Source organism: Amblyomma americanum, chromosome 1 (genome assembly GCF_052857255.1).
Source record: "Amblyomma americanum isolate KBUSLIRL-KWMA chromosome 1, ASM5285725v1, whole genome shotgun sequence".
Taxonomy (NCBI): Eukaryota; Metazoa; Arthropoda; class Arachnida; order Ixodida; family Ixodidae; genus Amblyomma; species Amblyomma americanum.
In genome coordinates this window covers 498,016,315-498,036,491 of record NC_135497.1, presented here as the reverse complement: position 1 = coordinate 498,036,491, position 20,177 = coordinate 498,016,315, and the positions used below count along the sequence as shown (strand labels likewise).

General features: G+C 46.2%; 1 protein-coding gene across 4 annotated transcripts in view; it reads right to left on the bottom strand.

The window, feature by feature from the left end:
• Nucleotides 1–20,177, bottom strand: part of LOC144116119 (organic cation transporter protein-like) — a 163,719-nt gene that overhangs the window by 30,064 nt on the left and 113,478 nt on the right. For all 4 annotated transcript variants that reach the window (XM_077650799.1, XM_077650803.1, XM_077650800.1 and 1 more), the window contains exons 4-7: nt 17,702–17,856; nt 14,123–14,291; nt 8,936–9,083; nt 5,935–6,023 (exon numbers count right to left, since the gene is read on the bottom strand). In XM_077650799.1, coding sequence (XP_077506925.1) covers nt 5,935–6,023; nt 8,936–9,083; nt 14,123–14,291; nt 17,702–17,856 — 561 coding nt within the window. The remainder of the gene's footprint in view (nt 1–5,934; nt 6,024–8,935; nt 9,084–14,122; nt 14,292–17,701; nt 17,857–20,177) is intronic.

Sequence of the window (20,177 nt, the reverse complement as noted above, 5' to 3'; positions counted from 1 at the left end):
GGGTAAAAGTCCCACAATCAGTCCCGTGATTCCCTTTTGATTACAATTTTGAAGTCATGAATGTCACAGCATTCAGAGGACATTTGCTTTTGAGACCCCACTTCTGACACCAGTGTGATGACCCCCATAATGCGCAGGTCCACACGGGACGGAGAGGCAAAGAGACACCGTATGGCTCAGTTTAAACAAACAGGTATATTCAATAATTACACATGATGAAGATTATACATCAGAGGCTGGGGCGTCCGAGCTTACGTGCCGACGACTTCATGGGGGCGATGGAGTGGCTCCGGAGTTGGGCTCGAGCGGTTGCTGGCAGAAGCTGCACGCTGACGGGTTTCGGCGCTGAAGGCCCTCTTGGCAAACGATGTCGTCCTGAGCGTGCTTGCAGTAGAATTTCAATAGTCGTCCGTTTCTTCGAGGATGGTTCACAAACCCTTCCTCTAGTGTCGTTCGGCTTGGAGGATGAACAGGAGGCGAGCTTGTAGATGATGACAGCAGAGCATAATTTTACAACATACATATACAGAGAGTTAAACTGGAAAAAGCAGAACTGAATTTACAAAAGAACAAACTTTGCACTTCTTTACTCATCGACCGGGCAGGTTAGTGCCTAAGTAGCATCACATTACATGCTAAGCATGGAGCCCCAGCTCAGACTGAACTGCATCCGTTTACATGCGCTTTTAAGCACTTGATTAACAAAGGACTAAGGGCGGTCATTTCCAGTGGCCCGCCCAAAGCATCAATTCTCCAATCCAAAATAACATGCGAGATGGGGACCACCCCTTGGGCTGGGCTTAGCCTCGACCCCAGAGTCTGTTAACAATACAAACTAAATAAACAACAAAAACGCCACCACTCTCTCTCAAGTGAGAGTATACACAGGCTCTCTCTTCGGAGCTAATTCACTAGCGCCTGTCTTTCCACATTCTTGGCGAGTACTGCCTGTCCGCCATGACAGGTGTCCGTCGCGGCCCTTCTGGGAAGCTGTGGGTGCCTTCCCGGCGATAGCCCACGACAAAGGGGGGGAGGGAAAGAATGTCGTCTTCGCGGTTTCGCATAGCGTCGGCTGTGGTACGGCGCGCTCTGGCCCGCTGACAGCTCCCCTGTCCTGGAATGCAACCGGAAATTGGGGAGGACAAAGCCTGTTTCCCCGGGGCGGCGGCGGGACCGGTTTTTCCGGTCGTCACTCAAAGAGCATGGCTGGGCAATTGATGATGCCGCTGTCACGGTTCCCCGTCTACGCTGCGCCGTCGAACGTGGATCCTCGTATCACACACGGAATGTCACATTATGCTCTCAGAAACCTGGTATACTAGAAATGACAATGTTTTTTCAATACCCGGATATGAGGTGTTCTACCTGAATCGCTCTTTACGCTGTGGTGGCGGCGTTGCCTTGTTAGCGAAAGAAAATCTCAGATGTGACCTTTTGCCTGATTTGACCTCTTCGAAATCTGAATGCGAAATGTTAACAATAGCAATGTGTAACCATGTCTTTTCTGTCGTGTACCGACCCCCTAATGGTGATCACGCTACATTCTGTGCTTCCGTAGAAACTATGTTTCAATAATGCACAACTAGTAAGCTTAACTTAATTTGTGGTGGGGACTTTAACATTGACTTGACTTCTAATACTCGTGAGTCAAAAGAAATGATATGGTTATACGAGAGCTATGACCTAAATAATGCTATTTCTTCTCCAACTAGAATTACTAGTACGTCTTCGACGCTAATAGATTTCTTTCTCATCAGCTCCTCCATCAAAACTTTTTGCATCTGGAGTCATAGCTTGCAATCTTAGCGATCACTTACCTGTACATGTAGTCATCCCACATCATGAAAAAGAAACTAGCCTTCCGATCCCTTCTAGAAATGTTTCATCCAGAAACTTGAAAAATTTCCGCCAAAAACTATCAACTGTATCTTGGGAGAACGTGCTTTCTTCATCTGAGGCAAACATATCTTTTGATATCTTCTTTAACTTGTTAAGAACTGCTTACGAAACAAGCTTTCCATTTTTGAATTCTTCCAAATCGAAAAAGATCAGACAACCATGGATTACTCGATATTTACTTGCTAAAATAAAAACAAAGTATACAATGTACCCAGCATTTCTTAAGCAATGGGATCCCGAACTGCTTAAATCATTTAAGAAGTATCGTAATAAATTAAACAAGGAACTTAAGCATGCCAGAGATAACTATTTCAATAATCTTTTTTTAGGATCATCCAAAAACGCGGCCGTGACATGGAAAAAACTAAACTCAATATTTCAAAACGTGCAGGCATCAAAAAGAATTAGTGAAATTGTTGTGAATGGCACAATGATTTCAGGAACTGATCTAGCTAATGTTTTCAATGACTACCTAGTAAACTTGAAGTTTCCTGCACCGTCAGGAGACTGCACCCAATATTGACTGGCAGTTGTCTTGAGACAATTTACTTGACTCCAGTTTCAGAAACGGAAGTTTTCTCTGTTATCATGAAATTAAGAAATACTAGCTCCAGTGATATCTTTGACATTCAAGTCCGACCGATTAAATTCACTGCTGAAATTATTGCTGTCCCACTTGCCCATATTTTCAATCTTTGTCTGTCAAGTGGAGTATTTCCAGCACAGCTACAGTGTACAAAGGTTTGCGTTCTACACAAAAAAGGTGACAAAAATAATTTAGCAAATTACAGACCAATTTCTATTTTACCAATTTTTTCCAAAGGGCTTGAAAACGCCATCCATTCACGTCTGGTTTTATTTACAGATAAACATAACATCCTGATTGACTGTCAATACGGTTTTAGGGAACATTGTTCCACCGAACTTCTCCTGCTTCATCAAAAAGAGTTCATTCTAAAAAAAACTTGAAGAAAAACGATACGTATTGGTAGTTTTTTATAGACTTTACAAAGGCATTTGATTCTCTTAACCGGGGTATTTTGCTGAGAAAATTAGAATTCTACGGAATTCGTGGTGTTGCCTTGAAGTTAATAGAATCATACCTTAGTACTCGCATGCAGTCTGTTTCACTAAACAACAGCACCTCCACATTTCAATGTACTTCGTTTGGTGTCCCTCAGGGCAGCATTTTGGGCCCTTACTTTTTTTTGTCTTCTGCTGTTGCCTGTAAAAATGGGGGCTGCGGCTTTGTCAAGCTGTATTTTTTACAGCTTTTTCTGCAGCTCCTCTGTCCATATACCTTTGAGGCAGAAATAAATTTATTATTATTATAAACGATGTTGTTAAAATTGATGGTGATACAAAAGTCCTGATCTACGCAGATGACACCAGCCTGTTTCTCGAAGGTGACGATTACGAAATACTTGTTAATCATGCAAACAACACTTTAAGCAAACTTCATGATTGGTGTTCCTGCAACGGCTTGGTTATTAATACCCAAAAAACTAAAGCAGTCATTTTCCGAGCGAAGGGCAGAGGCATTGTTCCAAATAATATTCTTCAAATACAGTGTCAGCCGATAGAAATTGTGACAGAATTTAAAACTCTAGGCGTAATTTTTTCAGAGCACATGCTGTGGGACTCGCACACTAATCATGTTATCACGACCCTAGCTCGCACTATAGGATTAATCTACCGGCATCGAGACCTATTTCCTGTAAGCACAAGACTGCTAATTTATCATTCACTGTTTTTATCGCGCATAAATTACTGCTTTTTAGTTTGGGGCAAGACAACCTCAACAAATATCAAGAAACTGATGGTAATTCAAAATAAAGTAATCCGGATTATTTCAGATTCTTCACCAGACTACTCAGTAGACAGCTTGCTTAGAAAGCTTAGACTAATTAGCATAGAGAACTTGTATAACTATCATCTTTGTAAAAAGTTAAGGGATGAAAAGAAACAAGGCATTAATCTCATAACTAATCTGGCAAACTTGCAAATGAATACCCATTATTATACAACCAGACATCCTGAGCACTGGGAAGTTCATCGTAACCGCACTAATTATGGTGAACAAATGTTACGACACACAGTACCAAGTGTATTAAATTATTTTTTTCGCAAAGAAATTGATGTGATGAGCATTTCGAAAACAGAGTTCAGAGATTTATTTCTTTAGTTGTTTAGAAATAGGGTTGAGAAAAGGGTAATTACTTTTTTTCTCTTTCTCAAATGCTACAATTGTACTACCTATGCACTACCTTTTATAGAATTTTTTTTCTCAGGTTTGATCTGTATGCTCTGTGTACCTGTTAATTCTTCTGTTTGGTTTTATAACTGCTGTTCTTTCAAATCTTTGAAGTATTTTCAATCATGCATACTTACACTGCGTTTCGTACCTATACATTTCACGGAAATTGTATTTTGCCAATTTTAGTGACGTATAAAATATCCATCAAAACGTGTTTTTGTGTGTGTGTGTGTGTGTGTGTGTGTGTATGCTGATCAGTATATGTATATTGTATGAGCTGCTGTTGCCTATGTAGACAAAGGGGCTGGGACACTGTCAAGTTGCTGTTCAGCAGCTTTTTCTTCCATCTCCCCATGTTTTGTACAAACATGAAAATAAACCGTATTTGTAACTTGTTGCTGAGATCCGTCTACTGTACCAGGGCACCGTTTCCAAAGGTCATGACATCATTTTTCAAATGGCTGCCAGGACACTGTGGTATTAACGGTAATCACCAGGCTGATGCGGCTGCGCGTTCTGCTCACAACGACGCACTTCCAGTGAGGATCCCAATATCAATACCTGACGCAGCGTGCGGGCTTCGCCCTTTGGCGCTGGAGTTCACACTTTTAGCGTGGAACACGGGAGTGTTTTGCAACCTCCGCCTCAAGGCACTGGACCCTGGACTGCGCCTTCGTCTTCCACGTAATTTAGCACGTCGCGACGCAACATTGTTATGCCGTTTATGGATCGGTGTTGCTTTTACCAACAACTATGCTTTCCGGATAGGGATGGCCGACAGTCCTGCCTTTGAAATCTGCGGTTGTGAGGAGGCCATCGCTCATCTTCTCTGTGAGTGCCCTGCATTTGCGAGGGCAAGACATACACTGTGTTGTGCCCTGGACCGCCTCAATCCTCACCCATTAACAGAGCAAAAGATCCTCGGTCCGTGGCAACAACAGTCGACTGCCCTCAAGGCATACAAGGCACTCTTTGCCCACTTGAGAGCGACTGGATTGAGTGACAAATTGTGACAGCGTTGTGCGTGTGTGTGTTATGCATTTTTCCCCTTCTCTCTTTCTCCTTTTAGTCCCCTAATCTCTCTTCCCCAGTGCAGGTTAGCCAACCGGAACCCCTTTCTGGTTAACATCCCTGTCTTTCCCTCCTCCTCTTTATCTATCTATCTATCTATCTTGCTACATTGATTGGAGTTAAATAATTTGGCGAATGCTAATATGCGTACGAAACAAGAGGAAGACAAATTTACATTTACAAGAAGTAAAAAAGAATATACACTTGTAAGAAAAAATTAGAAGCGTGAGATATAGCTTCAACAAACAAAAGCTATTGAGTTGATACTATCTAGGCTTTGGATATTGCAGACCATGTTTGTTTGCTCCTCTCGCGTGACACATTATCGCTGCATTTCATGCAATTTCATTCAATTCTAATTCTAATGATATTTGTGAAGCGGTGTCCTCTCACATCCCAGGCATATCACACCTTTATTCAGAGCCCCTATGGGAGTGACTTTATGTGCAGAGGCGGAGAAGTTTTCACAAGTTTTTCATTAATTCAAGGACGGACTCTGCCCTAGACAAGGGGCTCGCTTTCTCGCGCGTTAATTTCAATTTCTACAAGAAGCAATATACGACTAACGATTGCGACGGTAGCATGCACACTGAGGCGAATGTGATGGCATTCTCATCATCATGGCAACACCGTAAGTGATTCCCACTGCTTCCGTCTGTCGACGACCTGTTCAGCAAAGGATGGGCCACAACCATGCCTGCACTCACCACAGCGCAAAGAGAACCAGTGTGTTCCGCCTCAGTTTAGGCGTTCTGAAGAAGTCCACGAAGTGGAACGCCGTCGCCTTTTTGGACTCCTGCAGAGATAAAAACAGGGGAAGAGTGGACAAGCGCTAAGTATTGACCCAACCGTCTGCTTCAATGCGTCAGAAAACTTCATTTTGCATCGATTGAAAGGTAAAAGGCCATTTGGTTAGGTCAGCTTGAGCGATGGTCGGACACAGACGGCATAGAAAGGCTCAACCGTTTTGTTAACGTTCAGTCAAACATGCATAATTCTCCATTCTCTTGTGCAAAAGGAGTAGCTCACAACCACTCACTCTCTTCTTTGGTGTTGTGCATCGTACAGACCGGGGGGATGCATGCGGGAGGACCGGGGTTCGATCCCCTGTGCCGCTGGGTACCCACCATGCAGCGATTCAAATAGGCACAAGCTTTCCCTTGGCCTGGTACACCGCTTATTTAGGGTGAAATGTCTGGGAAATGGTTATTTTGACCCCGCCTTGAAAAGACGAAAGTCCCTTGTGTCACGGCGCTCTTTGGCCGCAGATGCCCTTGCGCCATAAATATTTCGTCATCATCATTAACATATACAGGCAGGAGGCTTTCACCGCACGCCCAAAAGAGCTTAGTAGAGCAAAAAAAAAAAACGTCAAGCGCAAATGCATTTCAGAGCGCATTGCCGTCCCTGTGGTTGTACGCCGCTAGTTAATGACACTATCGCCATGCACGCCAGTTCACCAGACCAATCGTCCACGTGCATCGCATCGTCGAAGCGAAAGACAGATTAATTAGGAGCCATTCAGCTGCGCTACACATGCGTTAGTACCTCTTATTTTGCTCCGTGTTGTATGCTGGATACGTCGATTTATATGAGCTTCTATATGCATTTTATGAGGTGTTTTTTGTATATTTACGTTTATGTTTCCTGAACAAAACGCTAGTTGCAGCTCAACGCAGATTTCTCTGATCTCGTCATTCGGCCGCGCTGTTAATTGCAACGAAGTCACTGCAGCTTCTCCAGTTCTCGTTTTGCCGAATGTGGCTGTCGAACTGTTTCGCCGTCGCGTTAATTTAAAGTGCATAGGAGGGGTATTCAAGTTGGCGACTCAATCTCCGGCGGCCGAGCGCCCATCAGAACATGTTCCTCTTTCAGCTCAAATGATGGTCTTCTGTGCTTTGTTACTCATACTTCACATTTGTGATTCAAGCCCAGCTGAATTGTGCCTACGCTAATTAAGAACCAGTAAACAAATCGCAGTATATTGGCAAATTGGTACCTGCTAAATCCTGAGAATATAAACTGATTGAATATTTTCCACATGTAGCTAGAAAACATCCTCGAAAAGCACGTTCACATGCTCACTACGTGCCACACTGGTAAGGATATTCTTAATAGCAGCCTCCGACTGCAATGACAATTTTCTTGCAATCTTGAAAATAAAGAGCCTGGATGTGTCCGCATACCTAGCAATTCAGGATAAAATCATATTTGAGCCGGAAACCGTTTAAGGACGCCAGTTTTTCATATAATGCAAGATTTCACTATAACAACCAATATATCCGCAGACCATTAGACGGCAGTCTTGTACATTTTTTTCTGTTCACGGTTTTGTTATCGTCAAAACCGTTCCCGACTGATTTTCTATGGTAGTCGTAACTGTTCGATGGAATCGCTGGAAATCCCTCGCCCACCCTCGTGCAGGGCAGCGAAGGTGTTCTCCCAGAGAGATAGTTGCATGCCCTGCACACAAATTTTTCCCACCAAACAGAACCACTTGTAAAAAAATGCAGGACTGATGTCGGGTGATCTGCGGATATATTGAATGTTATAGTGAAATGTTACATTACATGAAAAAAAATGCTTCAGGAACGGTTTGCCGCTGAAAATGCTTTTGGCCGGAATTGTTGGGCATGACACAGCAGGGCAATTAGGTGCACGCATTAAAAGCACCTGGACCCTTACAACGAGACTAAAACAATTCCATCTAATTTTTCTCATTAAAAATTGATTTTCTGGTTCTTTCTGACTAAGCTGTTGTTTGTCTGGCAACGAAAGAAGAGTTTTATTAGGGAGGAAATTGGAGTAAAAAATTTTCCCGCCACTCGATTCAAATTTGTGAGGACACAACCGAAGGGGGTCAACTCCCTGATTACACACTGCATGAAAGTGAGAGGCTGTGTGGTCTAGCCTCAGGAATCGGAGCCCCTGCCCCGACAGACCGCTGCCGGCATGAGAAAACGGCCGCTGATGGCGATGTCTGTACATCATTTTACAGCGAGAGCTGTTTGGCGTGTGGATTTTTCGTCGCTGTTGTAGTGATAGCAGTGGTCGGCGTAGCCATTTAGTGGTTACCACGGGAACAACTTGGAGGATGGCTACCGTGCAAGGAGGAGAGTACAGCGAGAGCGTAAAAAGGCGCAACCGAAGGGTGGAGGTAAGAGAAGGTATGGCGAGGAACGACCAACCGGAGGGTGGCTACCACGGGAACCACCCGAAGAGAGGTCAGCATGGGAGGAGGAGGGAGAGCAAGGCCGATGTGGAGGAGTGTAGCACAGTCTATCGGCAGCGGCTGCTGCGAACCATGTAGCCCGCCTAACGCGGCAGACTGGAGGGGAGCGCTGCTCGAAGAATGAGCAGGCGTGGAAAACTACAAAATACCGCTCATAACCATACGAATACAAAGTTTCTCTCATATTCTCTACCTCAATACATCGTGAAATATAAAAACATTTCAACTGCGTTCGCTCAACCTCGCGTTGCAACGTGGCAACCGTCCTATGTGTTTGTTTCTTTAACAATTCCTACCTTGTGAAAGCTCCCTGTTCAGTAAAACAAGCCTCTGTTTTGTCAGAACGCGGTAATTTATCAATATAAGACAACTCCGGCTTGTGCTCCTTCTCTCTTTGAAAGTGACGCCATAAATAGTTTCGAACTCGTGGGCACAACCAGCGCCGATTCGCCCGGCGTGAGATGCGTTGCGCTCACCGACTTAGCGAAGAGAACCAGGTCGCTCATGACCTGGTCCATGTCGGGCACGGGCCGTCGGTTGATCCTCAGTATGCGCACCACAGACCTCTCAGCACGCTTCATGCGGCCCTTGGTCAGCAGCCAGCGCGGAGACTCCTGCAGGATGCTGGGAAGAAAGAGAACGCGGGACCACCACGGTGACGGCGCATGTCAACACTGCTTCGTTACACGAAGAGTTTCGTTTGGGAACAGTGCGCCATCTAGCGGTGGCTTTTCTAACCAATAAATTGAGCCGCGCCGAAAGAATAGAGTCATTTCACTCAAATGGCGAATGAGTGCGCCTGAGTGGAATTTAGAACCCCACAATATTTTCGCAAAACTTTCATCCCAATTTGCAGCACTGGGACGGCGAAATCTCAAATATTCGAGCCGCCTTTGCGTAGGAAGACGCAGTTACATGAAAGATTGGCTTCCATTAACTGCACAAATCCCACAGCTGAAAATTTATTGTTTTCAATGCATTACACCGTTCGGCTTCTCGCAAGGAGGCGGTTTTTCAATTGGGCAAAAAAACTGGCAATGACTACATAGCTCCCTCTTCTCCCGCTTCAATGATGTACGGCGATGGCGGAGCTGGCCCTAAATTACACAACTTCATCAATAGTTCGCTGATTGCATTGCTCTTGTAAGTGTATACTTTTAAGCACAAACACATTAGATGACACTCTTGGCAAACTAGGTGAACATCCGTTCATGAAATCAAGGCGAGCCGATTCCTATACTGAAGCTGAAAGTTTCCGCAATTGTTTATCCGAAGCAGAAAAAAAGTTACCATCTCCGCCCTATTAAACAGAGGCTCAACTTAGAGTCTAGTTCGAATTTTACTCCCAATAGCCCACCCTTGGGTCTCATCCATGGTTTTAAGCCACCAATTTTCCAAACAGTCTTAGGAATGAACTCGTTTAGGATACCATTCTCGGCAAACTATAAGGTCGACAACGTCCTGAAACTGCTGCGGTCTTGAACCTAACGCTGAACATAAGGCCGATTTTATCTCGAATATTCCGAAACTTTCGGCCCGAATGGTCACGCAATGTGATGGGACAAATCGCCGTTAGCAGTATCGGTTGTTAATTTCACTTTTACATTGACCGCCTTCCAAATTGCATTTTGAAGTGGATTTCGCTGTCGCTTTTTCGTTCTGGTGCTGCGCGGGCTTCTGCAGAACGGTGATAGGCGAGTGGAGGTTCTGGAGGGTGCAGGTGGGTGGAAGCTCAAGTTTGGGAGTGGTTTTCACCAGTGGGTGCCCAGAGCTGCACCCAGCGGTGGGTGGTGTTACGTTTCGCCTACGACGCGCGGTATAGCCGGCGCGGATGCAACGGACGCCGGGGCTTCGTTCAAAGTGGCGGTCATTTTGGCCCGTTCAGTGCTGCCGCAACGCCTCCCGCCAAGCGCGTCCAGGCAGGTTTCAATGCCACGTGTCTTCGTGTGTGCGTGTGTGTGTGTGCATGTTGGTGCCCACGCTTGTCAAAGCGCGCAAGCCGGGGAGAGTAGCTCCCCAACTGGGAGGCGAGGAGGTCTGACCGGCGCCGGCCCGGTGGACGCGTCACGTCACGTCTCAACATGTCCGTGCGTCGCCGTCTCGTGCGCCTCATCCCGAGCCGTTCCTTCTTGCCCTCGACTCCGAGGGTATAACGGCAGCTGCCCCGGACGCCAAAAGAGACTTCGATTTCTTCCGTCGAGTAACGTGGTCGCCCTGACCGGCTGCTCTTTTGCGATGCTTGAATAAACAAGTTGTTCTGTTGGCAGTCGACTCATCCTTTGCCAGGACCTTCGGATGTTTCCAGCTGTGCCCCAGGCCGCCAGGCCAACGCTACCCTTGGGGCTTGCGACCCATTTGCAACAGTGGTGGAGTCATAAGCACGCGCACGCACGTACGCACGCACACGCGCAATGAACGGGAATATTTTAGGGGTAGAGGAAAAAATAAGCCCCGTGCAGGATTCGAGCTACCGGGGACCCAAGCAGAGCAGCTTCGTTTCTTAGTGCCTTTGTCCACAAGGCCATCGCCGCACGTTTTCTTTCTACATGAGAAGATGAAGCGCACAAAAGACACGGCACATAGGCAAAGACGGACACGACACAGGCGCTACTTGCAACTGTTTATTGGATACACGCACGGCTTATTTAAAGCCAAGAGGTAGGGGTGATGGAAAAAAAACACAAGCAAAGGGTAAAGATACTGGCGATGGTATGGATACTGCATTGTAGGGAACAAAAGTGGCTCAAATCTTTCTGAACTTATCTAAAAATATACTCTCATTGTTATGTATGACTATAGCGATGGGGTGCTGATGCAGGAACTCCCGCCTTTTTTAATCCGGTGGGCTTCTAGCAGTTCTCGGGCAGTCTTATGTTTACTTCTGCAAAGGATTTGAGTTTCCTGGAGCTTTGGTTGACAATTCTTCTTCTCTTCTTTGCCGCAGTCCTTGCAGTGATGCGGCAAATGTGACCCGGTACCAAATCTTAGTGACCGTTTGTGCTCGGTTAAACGTGCATTAATACATCGGCCTGTCTGGCCGATGTACACCTTTCCACAGGTCAGCGGGATGCTATAAACCACCCCCACAGCGCATTTCAGAAACGGGTTTACATGCTTAATTTCACATTCTGTTGATTTGGCATCATCATTTCCAATCTTTCGACACAGCGATGCAGGTTTTCTGGGTGCAGAGAAGACCACTGGTACTTTGTATTTTGCAGCAACACGCTTAAGATTATGAGCCACTTTGTGGGAGTATGGAATCAATCAGTGGCTCATAATCTTAAGCGCGTTGCTGCAAAATACAAAGTACCAGTGGTCTTCTCTGCACCCAGAAAACTTGCATCGCTGTGTCGAAAGATTGTAAATGATGATGCCAAATCAACAGAATGTGAAATTAAGCATGTAAACCCGTTTCTGAAATGCGCTGTGGGGGTGGTTTATAGCATCCCGCTGACCTGTAGAAAGGTGTACATCGGCCAGAAAGCCCGATGTATTAATGCACGTTTAACCGAGCACAAACGGTCGCTAAGAGTTGGTACCGGGTCACATTTGCCGCGTCACTGCAAGGACTGCGGCAAAGAAGAGAAGAAGAATTGTCAACTAAAGCTCCAGGAAACTCAAATCCTTTGCAGAAGTAAAGATAAGACTGCCCGAGAACTGCTAGAAGCCCACCGGATTAAAAAAGGCGGGAGTTCCTGCATCAGCACCCCATCCCTAGTCATACATAAGAATGAGAGTATATTTTTAGATAAGTTTAGAAAGATTTGAGCCACTTTTGTTCCCTACAATGCAGTATCCATACCATCGCCAGTATCTTTTACCCTTTGCTTGTGTTTTTTTTTCCATCACCCCTACCTCTTGGCTATAAATAAGCCGTGCGTGTATCCAATAAACAGTTGCAAGTAGTGCCTGTGCCGTGTCCGTCTTTGCCTATGTGCCGTGTTTTTTGTGCGCTTCATCCACTCAAGCTATGAACCAACTTGCCCAAGAACGTGTTCTTCTTTCTACAGCGCATAAAATAAAAAACAACACTGGGTCTCCTGATGTCTTGTTTACTCACATTGAATACCGAGTTCCTGTCATACATTTTCACTGCAACAGAACGCGTCACTCCACCCGCACTTCAAAATTCTGAGATACACACATGCGTCAGAGCAACCAGTCAGGGGATTCACGTTGCGCAACGTATAGTCGCACTGTGCTCTGAGCAGAGACTTCGTTTAAAGCGTTTTTCTGAATGCCTATTCACGATTCGGCTTTTCTGCAGTCTAAACAGACCCATGAGCATGAAAACCTCGCACGGAATCCTGAAGTATTGCGTTACGCGCCGCAATCTTCTAGTTAGGGCGTGATTTCGGAGTCGTTCTTAAGAGTCCGCTGAAGAAAGCTCCAAAAGAAAACACAGTATCAGGACACTACACGTAGCAATTATCAATATTTTCATATTTCTCCCACAGATGACAGTTCACTAAGCACGTAACAAACGTCCCCTTAGCGCAACGCCACGTGTTTGCTGGTAAGGCCGTGTGGCGATTAAAAAAAGTTTTTGCGGTGGGTTGAATAAAAACACGCCAAAGTCGCTTCAATCTCCCAAGAGACCATTTTTTTGTCCAAAACCATACCATAGTGGTCACTTTCCTTTTTTTTCCAAGAAATGGAGATATGCTTAGTCACAAGAGACACCATATTTTTTTTTCAATAAAAAATCTCTATTTGGACGGGAGAACTAAAATCAGCCTGCAAAACTAAAAGGTGTTGGGTGAGCCCTACTCGCGTTAAAGCAAACACGTAGTGCCATAAAAGACTTGCCATGCTTGACTGGTCGTAAGCCAAAAATTCTCGCAGCCGTATGACGAGCGGGACTCGATGAAATCCGCTAGGGCTTAGTACACTGGTGTCAAAAAAGCCTATACCCTATCAAAAAATCTCATATGAATGCATTCTTATATGTGTTTCATATGTGTTTCAAACGAGTTATATGAACCACAAGTGAGCCTCGTATGAACTCATATAGACAGCGTTTGAATTCAACAAAAAATAAAACATTCCACAGAGGTCTGTCTAGTTGAAAAAGGAATTTAATTGAGAAAAGAACGCCAACCGAAAATTATTTGCGACTACGTTTCGGTCAGAACCTTCCATAAAATTGCCCTCTCAAAGAGGATTTAAAAGAAGAAAAACAGAAATTAACGAGTGGGAGCTCGTACCAGAAGAGCTTTGCCGGGCTTGTAAAAGCCTGCTTGAACATAGAAGAAACAAACAGCAAAGTGCTCAAAAACAAAAATTCCTGTCAGGCCTGAGAAGAACAAAATGACGCGCCGCTGCTGAGTTTAGCGCGTAGTCCTCGGTAGCGAGAATCGAGCTTGACCCCTCGACTCGACCAGGGATGTAGACTTCCCTGTGTTTCAGTGCTTTATTGCCGGTGCCGGATTTCCAGACATAGACAAGACTAATTTCAGACTGTTCAAGGTCTGATAGACTAATGGAGACCTTGCAAAAAGAGAGGGGCACTCTGTTTGGGCGAAGTGCCGGACTGCGTGACCTTGCGAGACGAGCGCTGAAGCGCGGATGTCTGCGCCTAAAACGATGCATGCTTGATGAAAATCAATGGCAATTTAGAGTCTCGATGTCAGCGACCGCAAGCAGTTGTATGCACTTACAACCAGAAGGGCACCATCATGAGGGCCGACAGTCCCGTGGCGAGCTGCAGGTATCCCCAGTCGCGGATGTAGTAGGCCAGCAGCGGCAGCAGCAGCAGGGGGATAGTGTATCCGATGCCGAACCCCACGTTCATCATCATGCGGTACTGCGGCGGCATGATCTCCATCACTGGGCACGGGGAGAGACAGGGCGGAAAGCCTATAGTGTTCGCAAAGCCGGTGTTCGTTCGAGACGTGTGCTCGAAGGGAGTCAAACAGCCAAGACGTCCGAGAGTAAGCTCAACTCGCAAGTTATTTTTTTATTACAGCGCACATTTATACGGCCGCATTGCAGCCTCTGCCCACGCATTGTGCGTCACTATGTTATATGTGAGGCGCGTGGAGCCCAACGTCAAGTGAGCGATTTGTGTTAAATAAGAGATCCCCATTTTTTGTGAGTGGAGAATGTCATTAAAGGGGCAATATAAGGAGGAAAACTGATTCAAGCTATACTGATAAATGACTGCCGCTTCATGACAAATATGCCATTTTTGCCTAAAAAAGAGCCTTGATACGGCATAACATGTCGAGAAAGCGAAGTATACGAGGCGGTACTCCTTGGTTATTCCTGCAACTGCGCTAGGTAGCGGGAACTCTTCGCCGACGAAAATTGGTTCTCTGCTTTCCCGCAGAACGCTATTGCGCCTTTAGTGGGCAATTACCTTCGAAATACGAAGACAACAATGCGGGGGGCCCAGCCAAGAATGCGAAGAGCCTTATAATTAAGACAGCGTAATCCAAACGATGAAAAAAGATCAGACACAAAACATGAGCGCTGAGCCTTTCGCCTAGCGTTTTGTGCACTTAGCCTGCGTGTAGCCGTTGTACGGATCAACTTCAGTACCTCAAACTACCAACGGCATTCACGTCGGGAAGCGGCCCGTCGAACTGGCCGGAGAGCTCCGCCAAACACACGTCGTAAAAGAAGTAACCTTTTCCGAGGTCAGAGTCACGTGACCTTTAAGGACAGTGGGAATTACATTTGTGATTTTTTCAGCAACGCAGTCACTTTTACGCGCAGAAAAAACATAGGTAGTGTTCTTTAGGAATAATCTGTCGGCCCAGCGCACCGTCTTCCTTAGTTTTCTATTTCCCTCAGTGCACCTGTAACGAGGGATTGAGGAAGTACGCGTGAAGCATGAGAAAGAGTGAGGACATTTTCCGGCGCACTGCTCGGCCGGCATTTGTGAGCCAAACCTTTAGATGCAACGATTCAAGGCGGAATAGTAACAAGATAGCAGAGGAACTCTTAAGAGCTTTTGTTTTCATTTGTAAAAAAAAAAAAAAACAAGCCGATGCATATGCAAGACTTTTGCGCCATTTGAGTCTTTTGCGAGCCACCAATTCAACATCTGAGGCTATTAGACACGGCTGCCTTTTGTACAATTAAAACTGGATTTAACCAAGTGAACATCAGCCACGGATTATTTCGTTAAGTCGAGAAATTCGTAAAATAGAAGGCCTTCTTACGGCCTTTCAGATCTTAAATTATAACGTAGCGGCACTCAAAAGCTACGGCGGCGTCGCATTTGCCGAGAGCCCACGCCTTCGCGTATAAAAAGTCCGCGAAAGCAGCCCAAATCGCTATTGCACAAAAGCGCCATATGACAGAGCGGATTCAAAGCCAAGGTGGGAAGCACCGCCGACTGCCGAGTCTTATGTTCCGTGCTGCAGCGCAGCATGAAGCCCCGTCAGAACAAAACCAGGGTCGTGACTTCGGCGCCGAGATATTACTGCTGCACGTTTCCAACAAGCTGCGAGACATCGTTGGGAGATTGAGTGAGAAATCGCCTTTCTTTTACTCACTTGTTCTCGAAAAAAGTTCGTTAAATCGGGTTTAGTAGTTGTTTGTTTCGTTATTTCCGGTTACTGAGAACACTGAACGCAACGGGCACTTGTAAAGGAACCAAAATTTGTTAGATTGGGAACTTCGTAAAACCGGGTTTCGTTAGATAAGTTTTAACTGTACTCCTAATTTTACATGACATATCAAGTGAATAACAGCGAAATTACCTGTCCCTTCCTGTGCAGATTACTAAAATTATCCATAGGGCACACTGGAGTTTCGGCAGAAATCTGGGCAGTGACAAGTTAGCAATCCGCCTGCTTTTTACTACCTCTGCTCGCCGCAACCGCCAATGCGCATTGGCGGCTGGCGGTCGTGGTGAGCGGCGTCATGGTTAAACTGATTACTTTTGGCGTAGAGGGGATAAAATTTGTAATCTCAGATTTTCTGTTGATGAAAGCATAAACGAAAGAACAGTTGTATATTACACCGATTTGTTGAACTATCGACAATAAGAACCTTGCAACATTAATAATATGGCTCGAGCACTTCTTTAAAGGTCGCATGCAGTTGCCACCTGCTAAGTCACAACTCGCCATTAACTAATCTAACGTCAGGAGTACCATGAGGCCACAGGTTTTTCACTACTCTGGTTCTTAATCTGCAAGTAGGACCTCGAAACAATACAGAAACAAAACTTGGACTTTTCGCGTACTGTTAATTACGACGGCCCTATATAATCCATAGTCCTGACGAAAGCACTACACCACAAAATGACGTTGAGAAAAACGTACGATGTAAAAAAACTAAGCTTACTGAAACTACGTTTTTCATCTTTCTTTGGTTAAAACTGCGAAACACACACGGACACAAGGAAGGTAGACGGCACGGAGGACCGAATACGTTCTTCCAAGATACTGAAGCAACTGAAAGGAAAATTACTTTTGCACTGTCAAGTTTGTCGTTCCCCCAAGAAGATATTTCATAATATAATGTGGAAACTAACCCTGGAGTTTCAGCGCTAGCGCTTAACACATCCACGCACGCACACATGCGCGCACACACACACACACACGCACACGCACGCACGCACGCACGCGCACACACACACACACACACACACACACACACACACACACACACACACACACACACACACACACACACACACACACACACACACACACACACACACACACACACACACACACACACACACACACACACGCGCGCACACACACACACACACACACACACACACACACACACACACACACACACACACACACACACACACACACACACACACACACGCACACACACACACACACGTGGTAAGTGCATCAGATGGCCGTCCATCGCACTTCCAGAAAAAGAACACATGGTGTAGATTTGTAGGTTGGAGTACGGGAAGAGGAACGTCACATTGACTAACGTATTCTCGAGTCCTCTTCGGGCTTCTAACTTTCCATCAGTTGTTTGGGCCTGCTGACTTTCTTTTGACGATTGCTAGTGGTAACGTAAATAGCATGCAAAACACTCTTGTTCGCTTTTGCGACTAGAAACAGATGCTAGGGTGAGCGCCACTCGCGTTCGCTCAAGTCTTTCGCCTTCTGTGCTGTGAGAAGCGTGTATGAGTCCCACGTAACACAGCTTGCGCCCCTGAGCAACAGCTGAGCTGCTCAGTGCCGCGCACAGGTGACCTTTCCCGAATCCATCCCTGGCACTCGGACACAAGAAGGGTGGCCACTTACGCAGCGATACGGTGGTCGCCTGGGATCCAGCCACGCCCATGGCAACAACGAAGCGGCCCGCGTTGTACCAGCCGATGCCCGGTGCCAGCGAGGAGAGGGACCCGAACACCAGGATGACCAGCACGCAAGTGAAGAATGTCGGGCGGCGGCCAAGACTGCGCCAAGTCGTGGGCATTAGGAAACTAAGCATAAACACGCAGGTGCTCTGTTTATCCTACCACCACCCAGTTGAACATTGCGCATGGTCCATTTTTAAAAGCAAAAGCTTTTCTAGCCTCGTCGAGCCAAGGTCATCGGCGAGGTACATTTGACCTTCAAGTGGAGGTGTGTCAGCCACGTGACGTACCACGTGACTCGCCGCAGGTGGAGCGCGCGCCGCTGCCACCTCGCCAGCTGTCCGCCTGCCTAAAATGCCAGCAGTTGACAACCAAAGATCATATATTACAGGGATGTGAGGTCAAGCCTCTACTCCGTAAGCTCCTGCCAGCTCCCTCCGAATAGAGCGGGAATCAAATGCTGCTCTAGCTGGAGAAGACAATACAGGTCATCCCTGTATTGGGGTCATAGTGAGGTAAACTCACCCACCATCTACAAATCCTTGGTAATAAAGTTGGTTCTCTCTCTCTCTCTCTGCGTTCACATGACTAACCGCGTGACTCGATATTAACCGTTCACTCTTGCGTGCATACACACCACCGCCTCGCAGTTTCTCACTATGGATGAATGAATTCGGCCGGGACCGTCTGCGCCGTATGTAGACACGGCCTCGTAGACGACCGGCAGAGTCTGATCATCCGGCTGACGTGTCCTGTCATGCCAAGTGTATAGCTAGAGGTAGTGAAGTTAAACGTGCCAAGCCAGCGGCAGAGACCGACGAAGAACGGGAGCGTCGTATGGCGGTTGAAGGATACCGAAAGGCGGCTGGGAAGTGTTTTGGAGGCAGCCGCTGCTGCTTCCGCCTCTGCCACGACTTTGGCTTCGGCGACGGACGAAGAGGTTGAGTCTAAGCTCTCTTAGCAACACAGCATAGCCACGCATAACAAGCTTTTACTTGAAAAAAACAGACTCAGCCGAGCTAAGCCGCTGCCATTTATTCTCCTCCTTTTTTTTTTGGAAAATTTGTCACTGAGATAAAATTCAGTTTTTCTATGCAGTGGTTGTCCGAAGTTTGTCTTCCACCCGTACAATAATTACATTCCTCCGCCACTCGCTATCTCCACCACCACCACGGGCTGTGCCGGGTGTCTTGCACCGGTGTCCGAAACCAATAGATGCTGGCTAGACGGAAAAGATCAATGGCATATGTTCTTTCGAGAAGCGCTGTGCGGGCAAAGGTGGCTCAACTACTAAAACTCGCATATAGTGCGGCAGTCCAGTTTTACAACGTTCTTTGCGGAGCACGCAGTGATGGCCCACTCTTTTTCGACCGAAGTTAGGCCTTACTTATCTTCAAGAATGGCTAGCTGGGTGAGTCGGTACTGGTTCTTCTTGAAAAGTTTATTTTGAAGGTTCATCAGCACTACCTTTGGGCCTCTTCCTCCTGCTCCCCTCGTGTGTGCATTGTTTTTCTGGCTTTTGTATCAGATACCCGATTCGGTTATATTTAAGAGCGTTCATGTTTAGAGATTCCGGGGGGTCTGCTACCACCCTGATATCACAGCGCCATCTGTGGCAGCAACTAGAAACCATCGTATATCTCACTGAGACTTGCAGCACCAACTACAATAGCATTGTAGAAACAACCACCTCCCGCGTGCCAATGATGACGTCACGGTCCAATACGGTGCATAGATGTGGAACTGTGTGTGTATGATGTCAGGGGAAGAAATGAACGTATAGTTTTGGTTTCTCCTACCCAAGATGCGGCCACCGTCTGGAAGACGTTGAAGTAACGAGCGTTAGCTGTTTGGTTTACTGGAAATTATATGAATGACATTAAAGTGAGGCACACGAATGGAAATACAAATTTGGCCGCCTGGCTTTCTGGGTAGTGTCCGAGTATGTCTGATCTCTTGGACTTATTTCCCATATCTTCTTCCGCCACGGCGTAAGATGTCGATGGTTTGGGATCATCCATGTCCTTCTCAAAAGCACAATGTGGTAGTGAACGTATTGGCGAAACGAGCGCATCTGAGAGGAGCTCCGGAGGGAGACGTCTCATTACGGAAGGATGGAACATAAGAACGTCACATTTGAAACGGGGTGGACTGCCACCATGCTCGGCTACGCGCGCACGCGCGCCGCCTAGCGGAACGATCGACGCCTAGCACCATCTATGATATATTACGATGCACGTCTACCCGTTGTCGAGTTACACCCCCTCATGTTACGTCCCAAACGAAATTAGCTTCGTTTGGGTGGTCAAGGTGCGATATAGTAACGTTTTAATTAGTAATTGGATGTATACAATGCATACCCATTATTTAATTGTGGTTTTATTAGTATACCACAAACATACTTTTTTGTTTGACACAAA